Below are 15,876 nucleotides of genomic sequence, written 5' to 3' on the forward strand. Positions count from 1 at the left end.
CATAATTATGAACCATAGATAGTTCAATATGTACACTGTATGTAGCAATTATGAGTGATATCCGATAATATGCTTTTTAAATAAAAATATATTGATTTATTAAATAAAATTCGATTGTAACAACCTGGAAAGTGGTTAAAAACATATCTGTAATATACAAACCATTTGAGATTATCACTATGAATGATAATTAATATTTAAAATATCTCGTGATATATATTTTGAATATCTTTTATATGACAAACATACGGAAAGTATAAAATCGAACAATTGTTTTGAATATTTAACGCGATACATACCAACGATTTTTTAAATTCAAATGTCGATTGTATTTGACGAAAGTGAGTTCCGTGTAACTACGATGAACATGTTCGTCACCACACTTTTGCCGCCGAAATTTTTCAAACTAATTTGCTGATACCAACTTCAAACAAAAACTATGAAATAACATGTCCAAATGAAGCATTCCAGCTTGTTTCGATATTATCCTTTTCACACGTGGGCGTGTTATATACTTACTGATCTTATGTCGATATTTTGTTTGTCAAGACTTGATCACCTTGGCCTCGATACATATTGTAAATTGTGCTTTACGACGATTAGATCAAAAACGAACTTGATTTATTGTTTTGCTTTAACGAATACAAGTAGTAAATTATATATTAGCTTGCACATTAAGTTTGATGTATTAGCAATAATTAGCATTGATAATGAATATGCACATGGTGAAAGATACTAACCTAGTATAATCTGACCTTGACCCAACAAATTTTCATACAAATATATACTATAACCATAAACGAAACATAGAATAGATCTGAGATGTGGTGCTTTTCCTTACCCGACTTGGTTTTTTTGTTCTAAACTTCTTAACATTTTCATACTACATGCGATATTACCGGCTGGGTATAAAGTAAGATTACTACATGATCTAACTTTGGTAATTAAATGGTTACCATTTGATTTAGTACTTGGCGCGTACATGCTTCTTATGCTAGAGTGGAACCGCAGATGAGGTATTTCGTCGATAGTGGAACCAGAGTAAATCCCTTTCTTTCGCAGCACTTGGTCGCCTGGTGTAGCACTTATAAAGCTCTGGGGGATAACTGAATCTCATAAAAAGAGAAATTAGATATACTGATAAATATATCATATCCAAAATTGAAATGTCAAATGTAATAAATGCACGTTGAATATTATCTTCGACTTTTTATATTGCGCATGTGCATTTTGAATTTCTGAATTCAATGCGGGTATAGTAATACGTGCGTTAGAAATCTATGATTTTGTTTCAGTTGGCACTATTTGTTCTTAATACATACGTATCTAATAGTATCCACTTATTATTTACATGCTTGTTAACTATAATATTTTCCTAATCCACATATATATGTATATATATATATATATATTTAAGATTTGAAAATACAAAAATGTATATGAAAACGGACCCGTACTTTCTGTATTTTGTATAGGTTCAATTACCAATCCTGTGAAGTATAGTCAATGTTCGTCTCGAGCCAATATTAAATATTCCTTTCAACCAACCATCTTATTACAGACTACTTCACGGATAAAATGTGCGTCCAAGGCTGTATCATTATATGTTAGTAGTGATGTGGAACTGCAGTAGTACAAATATGACGGAAAGGAATTTGTTTATTAACGTATTATTTCTAGTTATTGCAATAATATTTAATGCAATACCACAGTGTTCCTCAGTTTTATCAGACAAACGACTGTGTTATGATCCTGACTGTTCCGGTAATTGAAGCCATACTTTATCCTCAATACGTGTCTAATTTAAATTCTTTTTTTTATTTCGTGTAAATTATTTAATGATGTATTTTCTATAGAGCCTGTTTCATTAGCTAGAACGACTATTAGATATACCCCAAACGAGGCGGGATTATTGTCGTGCAACATTAATGAAAAAGTCACAGTTTATAGTAAAGAAGCAGGGAAGAGAAGTGACTTGTGGGGTGTAGAGGTAAATTTTATTAATTTCTATTTTTCCATCTAATTTTAGGTTTTCCGGTTTTCATTGTTCGTACTTGTATGTAAAATTATCTGGTATAAAGACAAATGTAGGAATTAAAAAAATTAAAATAGTATAATCTGAAATCTGGCCAAATTAAATACTAAGAACAATATAAAAATCTAAAGATTACATTATTATTATTATGGTTTTTCTGATTGTATAATCTTTTATTTTACTTTTCCTGTGGTAATTATTATATTTATATAAATAATTCGAAAGATTTTATTAATTTTAGATAAATGGCAGACATGGATATATACCAAAAACATTTTTAAAGGAATATAAAATTCTACATAAAAATTTAGAACATGAAGTATCGATTGATCCACTATTTAGTAATGTTTCATCTAATGAGAAACTTCAATCAAAGAAAAATAAAAATAAATCAGTGTTTGACAAGAAAGATATTAAAACTTCAAGTGAACAAATTGATAATTTGGAATTAAAGTCCTTGGAAGAACTGCCACAAAGTGCAAATGGTATAAATCCATCTTATGAGATTATAGATGGAACTACAGTTCACTTAGATATCAATAAGCCTTCCGAACCAACTTTTATAAAAGAAGTTATTCAAACAACAGTAGTGCCAAATGAACAAGATGCAGATGATGAAATCTTAAATAATAATCTAGAGAGCAAGGAGCACACCATTTCTGCTGAAGTTGATTTTAAAGACTTTGTGACAAGTTCGGAAAAAATATTAGATTTACCAGAAATATCTGGTGTACAGAGTTCACCATTGAATATAAGTATAACCTCTGATAAAGTAGAATATATAATAGAGAATGTAGAAAATAAGTCAGTCACGAATGTGGAGGGTGATCAATTTTTAGATAAAGTTATTGATATCAATAGTCCACAAACATCTACATCTGATGGTCTTAAAGAGACATTAACTATTGAAGGAGAAGAAGCAGTTGAATTAAATAAAGAAGGTAATGTCAGTCCCAGTGAATCAGATGTAAATAATAACACTACATCAGATGTACAAAATGTAAGAACTATTGATCAAATTGAGGAAGTAGATATTCAACCTTTACAAAATGTTAGGATAGATACAACCAATAAAACTCAATTAGATATACAAAATGCAGAAAGTTTTGATCAAATACAGACAAAAGATATCCAATCTTCACAGAATATTACAATAGTCACAACTAGTGATGCTAGACTAGATGCACAAAATGCAGAAAATTCTGATAAAGTTGAAACAGAAAATATCCATACTTCAAGTGTTGAGATGATTGTGGTTAATGAGACTGAATCGAATATACAAAATACAGAAAATTCTGGTAAAGTTGAAAAAGAAGATGTCAACTCCTCAGCAAACATTGAATTATTTTCACTTAGTAACATTAAATCAGATATACAAAATGCAGAAAATTCTGATCAAATTGAAACTAAAGATATCCAGGCTTTACAAAATGTTACAATAGTTACAACTAGTGACACTAAATCAGATGTACAAAGTGAAGAAAATTCTGATAAAGTTGATATAAAAAATATCCCATTATTAGAAAACATCATACCTCGTATAAAAGATACCCGATATTTAGGAAGTGTTATGCAAATACAAACAGAGCCAGATGATGCAAAAAAAGAAGAAGAAAGCAAAAATATTGAAGATTTAAATGAACATGATACTAGTGAATATAAACCATTTTCATTTATTGAATCAAATGTAAACAATGAAGTACTAGTAACGTTACCTACTCATAATATTGAAACTAAAGATATTCAGTTTGATTTAGATATTGAAACAGAGGAAGGATCTACATTAGATACTAAATCTAATTCAAATATTGAAAATACTGTTTCTGTAAAAGAAATAACAGATATCCAATATAATACAGATAATGAGGATGCTTTGCATATAATAGAAGAAACATCTGAGAATATTTTCCATGAAGTACAAGGTACAGTATAAAAATTATTTTATTCTTGTGTAAATTATTATGTAATATTATTAGAATTGATATATAATTCTAATTAATGCGCTAAAACTTTTTAGCTTCAGTTCCAGATGTTTGTACAGCTGATAATATTGGATGTCCTTTAACAGACAATCAGAATAATTTTCCACATCACGTAAGTCATAATTATCTTAGAAATATTACAATTATAAATTGTAAGTCTTTTGTGTGTTATTTATTATTTAGTTAATTATTATAGGAACAACCTTCTCAGGGCAGTGAAAATGCTCTAATGAGTGGGATACAAATCGAAAGCAATTATTGGTTGGCATTAATGTATCTAAGTGTCACTGCCACTGCAACGCTTATATTTTCTTTAGGGTACTACTGCATTGAGGTATTAAATAAATACTTTTGAAGTATATGCTATATGTAGAAATATTTCACTATCCTAGTATTAATATTAAAATATTATTTAAAATTGTATGAGCAAAAATGTATATGAATAAGGGAAACATGTAATTTTAATAATTTTATGTTTATAGAATATGAGGAGTGACAGACAACTGATAGTTAGAATCAACAAACTTGAAAAAGATTTACTTATTTCAGAAGCAGAATGTACAATGGTAAACGAAAATTTAAAATCAACGAAGGAAAAGGTACCACAATTATATATCCATATTCTTTTTTTAGTGAATTTATACTATCATAAAACATATTGTAGTTGAGTCGCATGGAAGATGAATCATTCGGTTCTGACGAAATGGTGCTTTCTTTAAGGGCTGATTTAGAAGCCTCACAGGTAATATTTTGTAATATGTGCATTTAAATACGATATAGATATAATAATAATAATAATAATGTAATATTTCTAATAGAATGCAAAAACAGAACTAGAAGATCAAGTAGCCATGTTGGAAAAAGATCTAGAAAGTGCTACTGAAGCAGGGTTAGAATTAGAAAAAATGTTGCGAGAAGTTCTCTCGGCAAATAATGAAGTTAATCCGTTAGCGCAGTCAGTAGAGGATCTACAAACTAGGTTGAATGCTCAACAAGCTGCAAACGAATCTTTAACGAATGCTGTGAATCTTAAAACTCAAGAGGTGTGTATATTTAAATTAAGTGATAGATATTTTTATAAACAGAAGTATGTATTTAATTGCATGTTTTACATATTTATTGCAGTTTGAATTTCATAAACTTGAGGTTCGTAATCATAGGCATTCCGTAACGTCGTATATTATCAAGGATACCATTATAATTTATTTGGAATATATACCTTGTATAATATATTTTATTCTATGCATATATGTAATCTTCAATACTAAATATTTTACAGAACGAATCTATATCAGCAGAACTTGTATCTGTTAAGAAGAAATATGAAGAGCTTGAGGTTGAACTAGCCAGGCTTACGGAAAATTTAAAACAAGAAATAAACAGCAAGAATAATATCGAACAAACTTGGAGTGATAAGGTGCAACAATTAGAAATGGAAATCAAGGAAGTAAGTGTTAAACAAATATAAGATCAAAGGTACATGTAAGGTGTTTTATGTATATTTATTTTTGTAGATTTCTACTGAAAAGACAACCTTACAGAAGGAGTTGAAAGCTAAAGAAGTAGAAGCAAACGACCTTGTAGATGTTATTAATCGATTGAATTCTAACAACTTGGATTTGGATAAGTTGTATGATGTATCTCATATTAAAGTTGAAGCAACAGCATTGCTTGAAGAAAGGAACGAATTAAAAATACGATTGGCTGAAATTGAAGGAGCTCATAATTTATTAGAAGGTATATCTTGAAATATTATTTAAAATCACATACTTGGTGGAATATACTATATATAAATTTTTGAATTATAGAACATGTGAAGTTCGTTAAAGAGGAAGTAGCTACTTTAGGCGAACAATGCAAAGTAGCGGAAAAAGAAAAGAAAGATGCAGAAACACGACTTGAGGTGTTGACAAACTTTTTCGAGGAAAAAGAGGCACATCGCCAAAAGTATTACATGTTTATCTAAATTAATTTAAAATTATTCTTTTCTTTAATTAATATTTATATTAAAAATAATATCAATTATTCTTATGCATTACCATTAGGGAAGAAGCTATTTGGTTACAACAGCAAGGTGAGGTTGTATCCACTGTAGAACGAATACAAACGATGCAAAATGAAATACAAAACTATAAGTGAGTGTTTATCCTTTAAACTAAGTCTGAAAATTCCTTCTATGGTTATTATAATATTGAACTTTTAAACTGCATTTAGACAACAAATAGAAGTGTTAAAACGTGAAATATTAGACCAAGAAAGAGAATACAAGAATCAAATTTCTGTTCTTGAAACAAAAGCACATGAGCAATGGGTATGAATGTTTTAATTATTTTGACTTGATTTTCTTGACTTACTATGTTGTGAAATTAGTTGTAATATTTTGATTAAATTTTATATTAAGGTCATAGCTCGTCAAGTTGAACGTCGTTTAGAAGAATCCAAGGTTGAAGCAGGTCAATTGCGTAATCGCCTTACATTAATAGAAAAAAATATTAACGATGTAGATTCCGAAGCGAAATTACATCGTAAGTATAATCAAAAGAAGTTCCTTTTCTATTTTATGTTTACCAATTTCGTTTCAATGTTGTAATTGCTTTAAGTAGTAAATATTATTTTAATTTTGAGAAGCAATAGTATTTTAAAATGTATACTTGATAGATTATTGTTGCTAATCTAATGCGATAAATTGGTATAAATTTTCTACTTAGCATTAGTAGAAGTTATAAACATAGACATTTGTTGCCTTAATTATTGAATACATTTAATCACCGAAATATATGAAGCTATAATGAGACTTACCATAAGTACTTTGGCCCATTTACCATTGCTGATATGGTACTACAGAGTGCTCTAATGTAGAAAATTGTATTTTTTTAACATAATTTTCAAACAGGACTAGAAGCAAACGGCGAGACGACAACGTCGCCTCCATTATTCATAGGAGCAGAATCATCCAGTTCCCCTATAATGTTTTCTGGTTCTTCGAGTGTTCCACCACCACCACCACCTTCCTATTTACATTCATTGTTTCCTCCGTACTTACCACCTCCGTTACCAAATACATCCGGAGTACCACCATACGAAGTTAGTCAACGACCACCACCACTTGGTGGTCGGTTATCTTCACCTCCACCTATGCCTCTGCATCCACCTGCTCCTAATAGGTACGACAACGCAGGTTCTCCACCACCAATGTCTCCACACTTACTTCCACCTTTTAATCATAGATCCCCCCCACCTCCTCCGTTTGCTAGTGACATTCATCCACCTCCTCCACCTCCTCCTGGTTCAATATTACCACCACCTCTTGGAACGCCGCATTCGTGGGGGGAAGAATCACTGCCGCCTCCACGCAGTTCTGGTTTTCATCCAGCACAACGAGAACGAGTTCGAAATCACAAAGGTTTGTGTATAAGATGACAAGCAACCGCAAGAACCCGGCACCCTCATTAATGGTCGATTTCACTTTCATTGAAATGAGTTTTTCTATTTTTTCTCATTATTTTTTTCTCTTCTTTTTTGTTGTGCATGCAAGGACGCAAGCGATTCTCTAAAGTGAGACAATTTTGGAGTACTATGGAGGGAAATAATTGCAAATAAATGCAGTATGTCAAGCTGAACGAGATTGATTTTGTTTTGCTCCGCCAATACAAAATACGCGTCAAATATCGAAATAAGTGTAAAAATTAAATCACAAATTTCTTTTCTTTCATTATTATATGTGTTAAATGGATTCTTTACATAGTAGTTTCATTATTTTCTTAATGACATTGTATTATGATATTATTGTTGAAATATAATTTACTTTGTTGGACATGGATTTGTGATTTGATTTTGATATCTTAATAATTACACTTACTTTCAAGTAGCAATATCTTTTTCTTCCTATATTTTTATTCATGACTTGTACTTCTCATATTCTTCTTTCTATATCAACAATTAGAACGAATTAGTAGCAGATATAACATGTTATTTACAGTTTATTATTGTTTTCAGGTTCCTTACATTCTTCGGGAGAATCACTAGATAAATCACATCATAACAGCAAAGTTTGAGTCTTTTATTTTGTTATAAAATATCTTCGTATACGCGTTAAACTTGTCATTATATTATGAGACATTTAAATATAAAAATATTTCAATAAACAAATAACAGTGATGCAGGATATATTAACGCTAATAGACCAACCAGCATTTACTACTTTGTGAAAAATCGTGCATTTTGATATGATATTTGTCAAATGTAATAAACACATTAGTTTGCTATGAGAAATACATCTATTAGCCATCACTGTTATATCAAAAAGGGGAAAGAAGCAAATTGTATATATATATTTAATTATTCTTTAGGGATGTATTGAAGTATAGAACGAATTGTAAAAATGTTTCTTTATATAGTTATGTATAAATCTTTGTTCAATTCTAAAAAATTTACTATCTTCATAAATTTCTCAACCAGGAAATAAATTGTAATATGAATTTAGATTAAATAGAATTGTTATATAAGGTTTTAAAAAATTGAAATAAATTGTAATTTATTATTACGTTACATCTTATAATTTTTATGATTTCCATTTACTATTTGTGTATATACATATGTATATTTCTCAGAAAATGCCAAGCATTGAAAATTATACATTTATTATCCACAGTTTCCTTTTTACATTTTATGAACAACAATGTAGCCGTTTGTCTACATTGTTAGATCATTCAATAATTAATACTTACAGTATTCACAATTCAACAAAGAGGTCGAGGAATGCAATGATTATACTATAACTCTATAGCTAATGAGTCGTAATTTTATAAAAATTCGGCTTGTTCTTCGATCATCTTATATCACATGTAATGGATATGGATGGTCAAATACACAGTTGCATAAAGAAATATGCACAATAATAATGTAACAATTATTTTATGCCAAAAATACTACAAAAAATATAAAGAAAAATATAAGAACCGCGAAGATCTTTATCATTAACCACCTGTTATTAGTTACGGATTGGAAATATCTTAAAATTTCTGCATGTGCAGCTTCTACATTTAATTCTGTATCTTCTATATTGCTATCTATCCTGAAAGTTTATTCAAAATTTACAATAACTAATAAATAATTGTAAATACAAAGAATTTATTAACATATTCCATATCCAAAAAGAAGTAATAGTTACAATAAGATTGAAAATTCAAATACAACAGATATTGGAAAAGGAGTGCAACATTTGTGCTGGACTCTTAGCACTTAATTTGTTAACTATTAATAGAATAGGATATGAAACATATTAACACGTACATATATCTAAAATATTGTTACCTTTCTACCATTTCTTCTTGTTCTTTAACCATGTGTGCTAATTGTTGGAAAATTCCTCCAAGTTCAACTATAGTTGATTCTATGTTTTGCATTGTTTCTGCTCTTGATTGAAGGTAAGCATCCTTATAATCAAACATTGATTAATTTTTTTCAGACATATTAGTTTCTTATCATTTTGTCATATATATTATGTAGCTTACAGTGTCATCTTGTATCGCACGTTGCATTACTAGTTGTCCCATTGCTGGTTCCAGGTCGATAGCCACAGAAGAAGGAGAATTTTCTTCTTGTAACAACAATGAACCTTGTTTTCCAGTTACACTTGGAGGTAACATGGTGGATACAGTTCCTTGAGTAAATTGTTGTCTTCTACTTTGTTCTTCTCTCATATTCTGTATATATTAACAGAATTATTACTTAATTCTACATTTCTTTGTTTTCCATCTCTTACATACCTCTGATCTCACTTCAAGTACGCTTTTAAAATGATTTGACATGTTTGCTAGTTTTGATTGTAAGGCCATAACAATTGAAGATGAATGTGAAGCCATGTGATGACTTTGAGATGCACCATATTTTTCCCGTTGCTTTTTACTAAGTTCTTGTAATTTTCCTATTTGATGATTCAAACTTTTTAGATCTGTTTTTATCATGTTTGTTAATTCTTCAATTTCCATTTGTCTGTCATTGAATATAGACTTCCTTTTTGCCACTGAAACAATTGATTTAATAAGTGTTACTTCCATCAACATGTCTATACTTAACTACATGCTCCATATACTTAAATTTGATATATATAGAATGTTATTTACATGTATATAACACACATCGTTATCTTTTTATCAAAGACTAAGATTTAGCTCAAAGAATAAAAATATAGAGGAATTCAATGCAAAAGATGTTTGTGAAACAAGTGTAAAAACATTATTTCAATCAAATAATCAATTGATATAATTAATTAATAAAGATCAAACTTCATCTACATTATAAAAATGTATGTAGTATATTAACTATATGGTACAGTTCCTTACCTTACATCTTTATGTCATAGTATATTATAAATATCTTATATTAAATTTAACAAGAATCTAGCATTAGATAGGCTTTGTAGTCTTACCTAGAGCAAGTTTTTCTAACTTAGCATATGTGCTCGCTATATTTTTTCCAATGCTCTTAGCGTTCATCATGAAATTCGAGTAACTGTGTAATTGGCGTGCCCGACGAGGATTTTGCAGAACCGATGTCCGAGCCACGGTTCTGACTTCCATCGTTCGAACAGCTTTAACAAATTCATTAGTCCTGTCGCGCGACGACATTGTCGCGGCTGCAATATCCGTTTACTTTCCTTCGTTTTCGACACGTCCACATGACAGTGCAGCGACGCTCTAGGAGTGTAGCATTTGGTCTAAAGAGTTGGCAGCACGATTGTAGCACCATCTGTAGAGGGATAGAGAAGCTAGTTAAAAGAGAATGGCTGAACTAACAATGCGTATCGTAACCATTTTTGTACGTTAATGTATTAAATAAAATAGTTTTATACGCTACACGGCTTAACGTGAATTCTCCTAATCGTGACACTACAGAGCTATGTTTCCTATGGGGATTATTCTTCTTTTATTCTTGACAACGTCAGATGTCAAGGTGCGCATTTGATAAAATGGGATACTAGGATAAATGTCATTAATTTTGACGTTAGAGATGAGATTTAAACCTAAATTCTATTAATTTTAAGCATCATAGAAATATTCTTTGAATTGCTCTTAGTATTTGTCAAATTAAAAATTATTGAATATTTTTTAAGTGTGATGCTGTACTATTTTATATTATTATTATCTTCATGCTTAGTAATACGTTTTAGTTAGCTTATTATTGTTTACGCAATAAAATTTGTTGAAAGCGATAAGAATACGAAGCAACTATGAATTAATAAATATAGGTGTATTAACGAGATAGATGGTTAATTTAAAATTTTAAGCGCGTTTGTTTAAACCATGTTGTTTGATTTAGTTATCCCATCAATTTCAAATTTTTACACCATATTCGTTATCGAACTATTTAATACGTATGATTTTTTAAATAATTTAATTAGTTCAATTTTTACAAAATTACGAAAATTTCTTTTTTAAGGAAGAGAAAACTGCAATTTTTATTCCTATCTTCAAAATAATTTAAATTATATAGTTTATTACAGAAAATATATCTTTATTTGAGTTAATACAATTTGAAAATTTTCAAGGAAGGAAAGTAAGTATTCATTATTTATTTCGAACTGCATATTTTTACTATGTATTTATTTGTTATATATTATTATTTATTTGCATTTATTCATTCTAATGATGATATTTTATTTATTATTGTGTGATAAATAAGAAGAAACCCTTCCTACCAATTTAGTATTGCAGTTACGTATAAATAATCTTCAAAATGATAATGGGATAACAATTTTGATGCGAGGCTTTTTTACTTCATTTTTTACATATCTTTTTATATCAATTTTTATTTCACGCGTGGCATCAAAACGAGTGATTTATCGCAGTATATAAGTCTGCTAAAATTTCATAGGGCAATTGAAATAAAGATACTAGACTTATGCCAACAATATTTATTTTTTATGCTAACATTTACTTTCATTAAAAAATTATCTTCGCGCGAAATAACTCGTTACATTTTAAACTGTACCATTTCTGATCTCATAAAAAATAGTTCTCATTTATCTTGATCCCTCTCCAGTCAGAGACTGAATAAGAAAACAGCTATTCTGTATTTTTAAATCGCTCGGTATACTTACGCGTAAATATATTTAAATATTCTTTCAAGGATTTATTAGCATAAAATACGGTTGATCATTACAAACAAATACACGTATAAAATTTCTGTTACATGCATGTATTCTTACTAAGAGGAGATTTTCCTGACATCAAGGATAAGGAAGAGAATCCAGAAGAAACATTCCAGAAGGGTATTGTTGACTCGTATCTTTTCATTTAAGCAAAAATTCGAAGAAAAGATGTTTTCGTTCTCTTTCAAAATGTCTTACCGTGGAATATTATGGATGGTGTACAACCTGCAATATAGTCTCACTAATGCTGCTATTTCATAGGACTGCTATACGTAACTATAGTATAGTTTAGTTTATGCGTTCATCTTCGATAAAGCATATCTCTAAACGTTATAACAATCGGCTTTGTTACAGGTGACTCTCTTACATATATAATGTACATAGCTATAGAAGAACATATAACATATATGTATATCATCTATATAACTCTACGATAGTCAACATTTTATTGCATCGCGATGGTTTACAATTTCTCGTACACGAATGTCGTCGTTGAATCCGAAAGATTGTCGCGGACGGAAATCTTACGTTCTTTTACTATTTATGTTATCACTGCTATTTTACTGATTAAGTTATATACGTATAGTGTACCTAAGTACATAGCTATACTGTGTAAAAATATAATTACGGCAATATACAAACACCATCTAAAAGTTTGAGATCACGCATCATTTCGGTTACTTACCATAAAATTATACTTCAAATTTAATTTAAGAAAATTATTTTCTTGCATAAATTTTTGATTATACACTGTATTCAGGAAGACGTTATATAAATATATGTTTTAAACATTGCGAAAAATAATCTCAAATCATTCAATGATGGTATATGTATACATAAGATATATAATACGATATATAAACCAATTATTAAATTTTTGTAAAAATTGATAAAAAATAATGGAACGATCTTTCGGATTCAATAAATCCGACGCTATTCTTTTAGATTGTTTCTTGATTGTCTCAAGCGGTTAGAGTGTCCACTTGATTCTTCGGTATTTCGTTGTCGAATTCTTCCACGGTTTCCACGCTTCGTGAGGGTGTGGTGCGGTCTACTTTGCTGGTGTCGGTACCAGTGGTCCCTCCGGTACCCGTAACTGTAGGAAGGGTGGTTATTTCGGCATCAGCCTCGCTTTCGGTCTGCAAGAGAGTTTCGTTCTGAGGCCTCACGTCAATAACACGGACGCGGATCAGCGTGCTGTATTCGTCGTCACCATCGGTGTAGGTTGTTTCGTTGATGGTCAACACGTGTCCGTTGATGATCTACAAGCAAATGATAGTGTCTTGTATTTTACAATAAACTTAATTTCAATTTAATTTTAAACACTTATATAGATATACAAAATTAGAGATTTGCAATGAAATGTAATACGTATATCTACGTTAACAATGCAATGATACGTTTTACTTTTCTTCAGGGGATGATCAAAGTTTCCTCTATTAGTTCATTATGTATTAAATGAATTTCCGCAAAATTAAAAAAGATCATTTTATAAATTACTAATCATTATTTGACGAAGGTGTTTTTGCTGAAAAATAAATTTAAAATACAAATGAACGTTCCTCGAATTGTTACACAATTATTTTCTTCTATCGTATGATTATCCTTTTTAAGTAAATTAAGAAAATTTTTAAGAAAGCTACGTCTAAAATATTAACATTCAATATTCTATGAACATTCGTCTATGTATCAAACTTTCAACTTTTTTAGAATCTGTATCGACAATTTTCACAGCACGAAGCCACTTTAATTTTAAATGTTTACACTTCCCGCGAATGCGTCGCAATAAAAATTAAAGGCTGCGCATCGATCTAAGTGGCACGGCGGTTATTTCATCCCAGGAAATGTAGCAACCTGATCAGCATTGATGTGCAGATTACGTTGCGCAATTTATTACGTAACTTGGAACAATGTATTGCGCGTATTCAGACAAATCGTACACGTTATATGCAAGTACATAAGCCGTACTCTTACGCAGCGTTATTAATTATATTTGAGTAATGCTAAAGTTGAACACTCTTGTTTCATTATTTCATCTTTCACAAGAGACATGATGCGAGATTACTGTGCCGTTCTAACGTATTTATTTTAAATTGAATGTTATAGAAGAGGATCGTTTCGTGGAAATATTTAAAGGCAATTACGAGATCGTCTTAAGTTTCTGCAATGATATTACTCTTGATATTTCGATTAGTGTTCCATTAACTCTTTCGTCTCCGCTGTTGGATCATTAAACACGGCTAATAACAAAGTATCTTATGAGAGCAGTTAACAATTTTTAAAACTTACATCTTATAACAAACGTAATTAAACTTGTCTTTTATCTTGGTAGAATATCCAATATATATAAAGTTTTAACCGAGTATTGTATTTGTATTCGAATAGAAAGAACACAAGTTACCATTTCCTAAATAAATAATTAATTTTCTAAATAAATTAGAAACGAATCGTTGAAAAGCGGAGAATGAAATTACTATTAATTGTAGTTTCTCATTCGATGATATTTACTATTTCACCTTGGATTTTACGGACAATTTATATAACGTACGTTATCTCATCAACATGCAACAAAAATCACTATAATATACTTGTCGTTATCGTCCTCGTCGATAGACACAAAGACGGTACGATTTGATGCTAATGAGGAATGTATATTTTCACTGTACAAAGACTATGATATACAAAAGTAGCAAAGGGTTCTAACCAAAGGAACTTTGTCAGCCGCGTGAATCGATTAGCTGAAAGAGGAAAATCGGAAATGAGCGTAATATTTACGCGTGACTGACCTTGGTTGTGGAGGTGGTGTTCGCTCCTTCAGGAATCTTGCTCCAATTCACAACCCCATCTCCGGGAATGCGTGACAAGATGCCAGCCATTTGATCTCTTATCCTCTTCATGTGGGCTAAAAACATATTTGAAATTGATTATTAAACTGACAGGGAGTAAATAAATCATCCATCAAAAAAAATATATATATGTATATATAAATATATATACTAGCAATAGTATTTGAATTCTACTATTACAGGAATTAATTGTAAATTAATGATGAGAAGGTGCACTTGCTTATGAAGTCAGTAGGTTATGGATTTTTAAATTATCTACTACGTAAGAGAATTTGTTAGTAGTATATCATGGTACAATATGCAATTTGTCGACGCGATTATTAATTCTAAATATCACTGCTTCGATTGATGACATTTCAAAGAAAGTTTATCTAACCAAGTCGTAATTCAGAGATTAACCTTCTAGCTGTATATGGCGTCGTTTGCGACCAGTAATTTAAAGTTATTTCTCATTCTATCAGTATCTTTGTTTAGGTTTTGCTTTGCTTAAAAAAAGATAAGGCAACATGTAGGTAGCAATAAAAACTATTGGATGATATTCTAGAATCTTGGGAGAATATTCGGAACTTTTTGGGGATTTTTTAATACACAGAAGTCTGAAGAAGACTGCATGGACTTAAACGACCCAGTATGTACGTAAAGCAGTAAAGTAGTAAAGGTAATGTTGCAGATAAAGGGTTAAACGACTTGATAAAGAGCATCTCAAACGACAAAACTACTCTACGAGATTTAGCAATTACGATTGTCAACTTTATTCTTGTATTATTAGCGTATCAGCGTTTATTAATGTCACTGTAATATTTTATTACACACAACTGTAGTATATTTATATAGCTGTAAAATATTTCCTATACACGCAGA

At 30.3% G+C, this 15,876-nt stretch overlaps 3 protein-coding genes across 8 annotated transcripts in view; 1 reads left to right on the forward strand and 2 right to left on the reverse strand.

The window, feature by feature from the left end:
- Positions 1–1,483: 1,483 nt before the first annotated feature.
- LOC117234372 (transport and Golgi organization protein 1) lies at positions 1,484–8,310 on the forward strand. 6 transcript variants are annotated; one of them, XM_033495500.1, is made up of 17 exons: positions 1,484–1,764; positions 1,857–1,990; positions 2,277–3,957; positions 4,059–4,129; positions 4,229–4,351; positions 4,500–4,616; positions 4,682–4,759; positions 4,836–5,060; positions 5,297–5,464; positions 5,532–5,754; positions 5,826–5,964; positions 6,063–6,152; positions 6,232–6,328; positions 6,419–6,542; positions 6,911–7,420; positions 7,553–7,622; positions 8,014–8,310. In XM_033495500.1, exons 1-16 carry the CDS (start codon positions 1,605–1,607, stop codon positions 7,615–7,617), a joined length of 4,005 nt encoding a protein of 1,334 aa, XP_033351391.1. In that variant the 5' UTR covers positions 1,484–1,604; the 3' UTR covers positions 7,618–7,622; positions 8,014–8,310. The 6 variants fall into 6 exon arrangements, with proteins under 6 accessions (XP_033351391.1, XP_033351390.1, XP_033351389.1 ...); XM_033495499.1 differs by having other exon boundaries at positions 1,485–1,764; positions 4,053–4,129; XM_033495498.1 differs by having other exon boundaries at positions 1,485–1,764; positions 4,214–4,351.
- A 329-nt stretch (positions 8,311–8,639) lies between these two features.
- Positions 8,640–10,740, reverse strand: LOC117234374 (syntaxin-5). The gene is made up of 5 exons (XM_033495502.1): positions 10,448–10,740; positions 9,786–10,042; positions 9,531–9,722; positions 9,331–9,452; positions 8,640–9,091 (listed from the first exon to the last, which is right to left on the reverse strand). The coding sequence occupies exons 1-5, from the start codon at positions 10,644–10,646 to the stop codon at positions 8,932–8,934; spliced, it is 930 nt and encodes a 309-aa protein (XP_033351393.1). The 5' UTR covers positions 10,647–10,740; the 3' UTR covers positions 8,640–8,931.
- A 1,176-nt stretch (positions 10,741–11,916) lies between these two features.
- Positions 11,917–15,876, reverse strand: part of LOC117234375 (icarapin-like) — a 55,026-nt gene continuing 51,066 nt past the window's right edge. The window contains exons 3-4 of the mRNA XM_033495503.1: positions 14,956–15,071; positions 11,917–13,431 (exon numbers count right to left, since the gene is read on the reverse strand). Of these exons, the coding sequence (XP_033351394.1) occupies positions 13,132–13,431; positions 14,956–15,071 (416 nt within the window). The 3' untranslated portion in view covers positions 11,917–13,131. The remainder of the gene's footprint in view (positions 13,432–14,955; positions 15,072–15,876) is intronic.

This window comes from Bombus vosnesenskii, unplaced genomic scaffold (assembly GCF_011952255.1).
Source record: "Bombus vosnesenskii isolate JDL3184/JDL3185 unplaced genomic scaffold, Bvos_JDL3184-5_v1.1 scf7180000013304, whole genome shotgun sequence".
NCBI classification, from domain to species: domain Eukaryota; kingdom Metazoa; phylum Arthropoda; class Insecta; order Hymenoptera; family Apidae; genus Bombus; species Bombus vosnesenskii.

What these genes read in the sequence shown, in the direction of transcription:
- LOC117234372 (XM_033495496.1), top strand. Translation starts at nt 1,605, where the DNA reads ATGTTAGTAGTGATGTGGAACTGCAGTAGTACAAATATGACGGAAAGG. An exon ending in TAAAATCAACGAAGGAAAAG is followed by an intron (nt 4,617 to 4,681) that starts GTACCACAATTA and finishes AACATATTGTAG; the next exon opens with TTGAGTCGCATGGAAGATGA. An exon ending in TAGAAATGGAAATCAAGGAA is followed by an intron (nt 5,465 to 5,531) that starts GTAAGTGTTAAA and finishes TTATTTTTGTAG; the next exon opens with ATTTCTACTGAAAAGACAAC.
- LOC117234374 (XM_033495502.1), bottom strand. Translation starts at nt 10,646, where the DNA reads ATGTCGTCGCGCGACAGGACTAATGAATTTGTTAAAGCTGTTCGAACG. An exon ending in GTTAGAAAAACTTGCTCTAG is followed by an intron (nt 10,043 to 10,447) that starts GTAAGACTACAA and finishes CAATTGTTTCAG; the next exon opens with TGGCAAAAAGGAAGTCTATA. An exon ending in GTGCGATACAAGATGACACT is followed by an intron (nt 9,453 to 9,530) that starts GTAAGCTACATA and finishes TTTGATTATAAG; the next exon opens with GATGCTTACCTTCAATCAAG.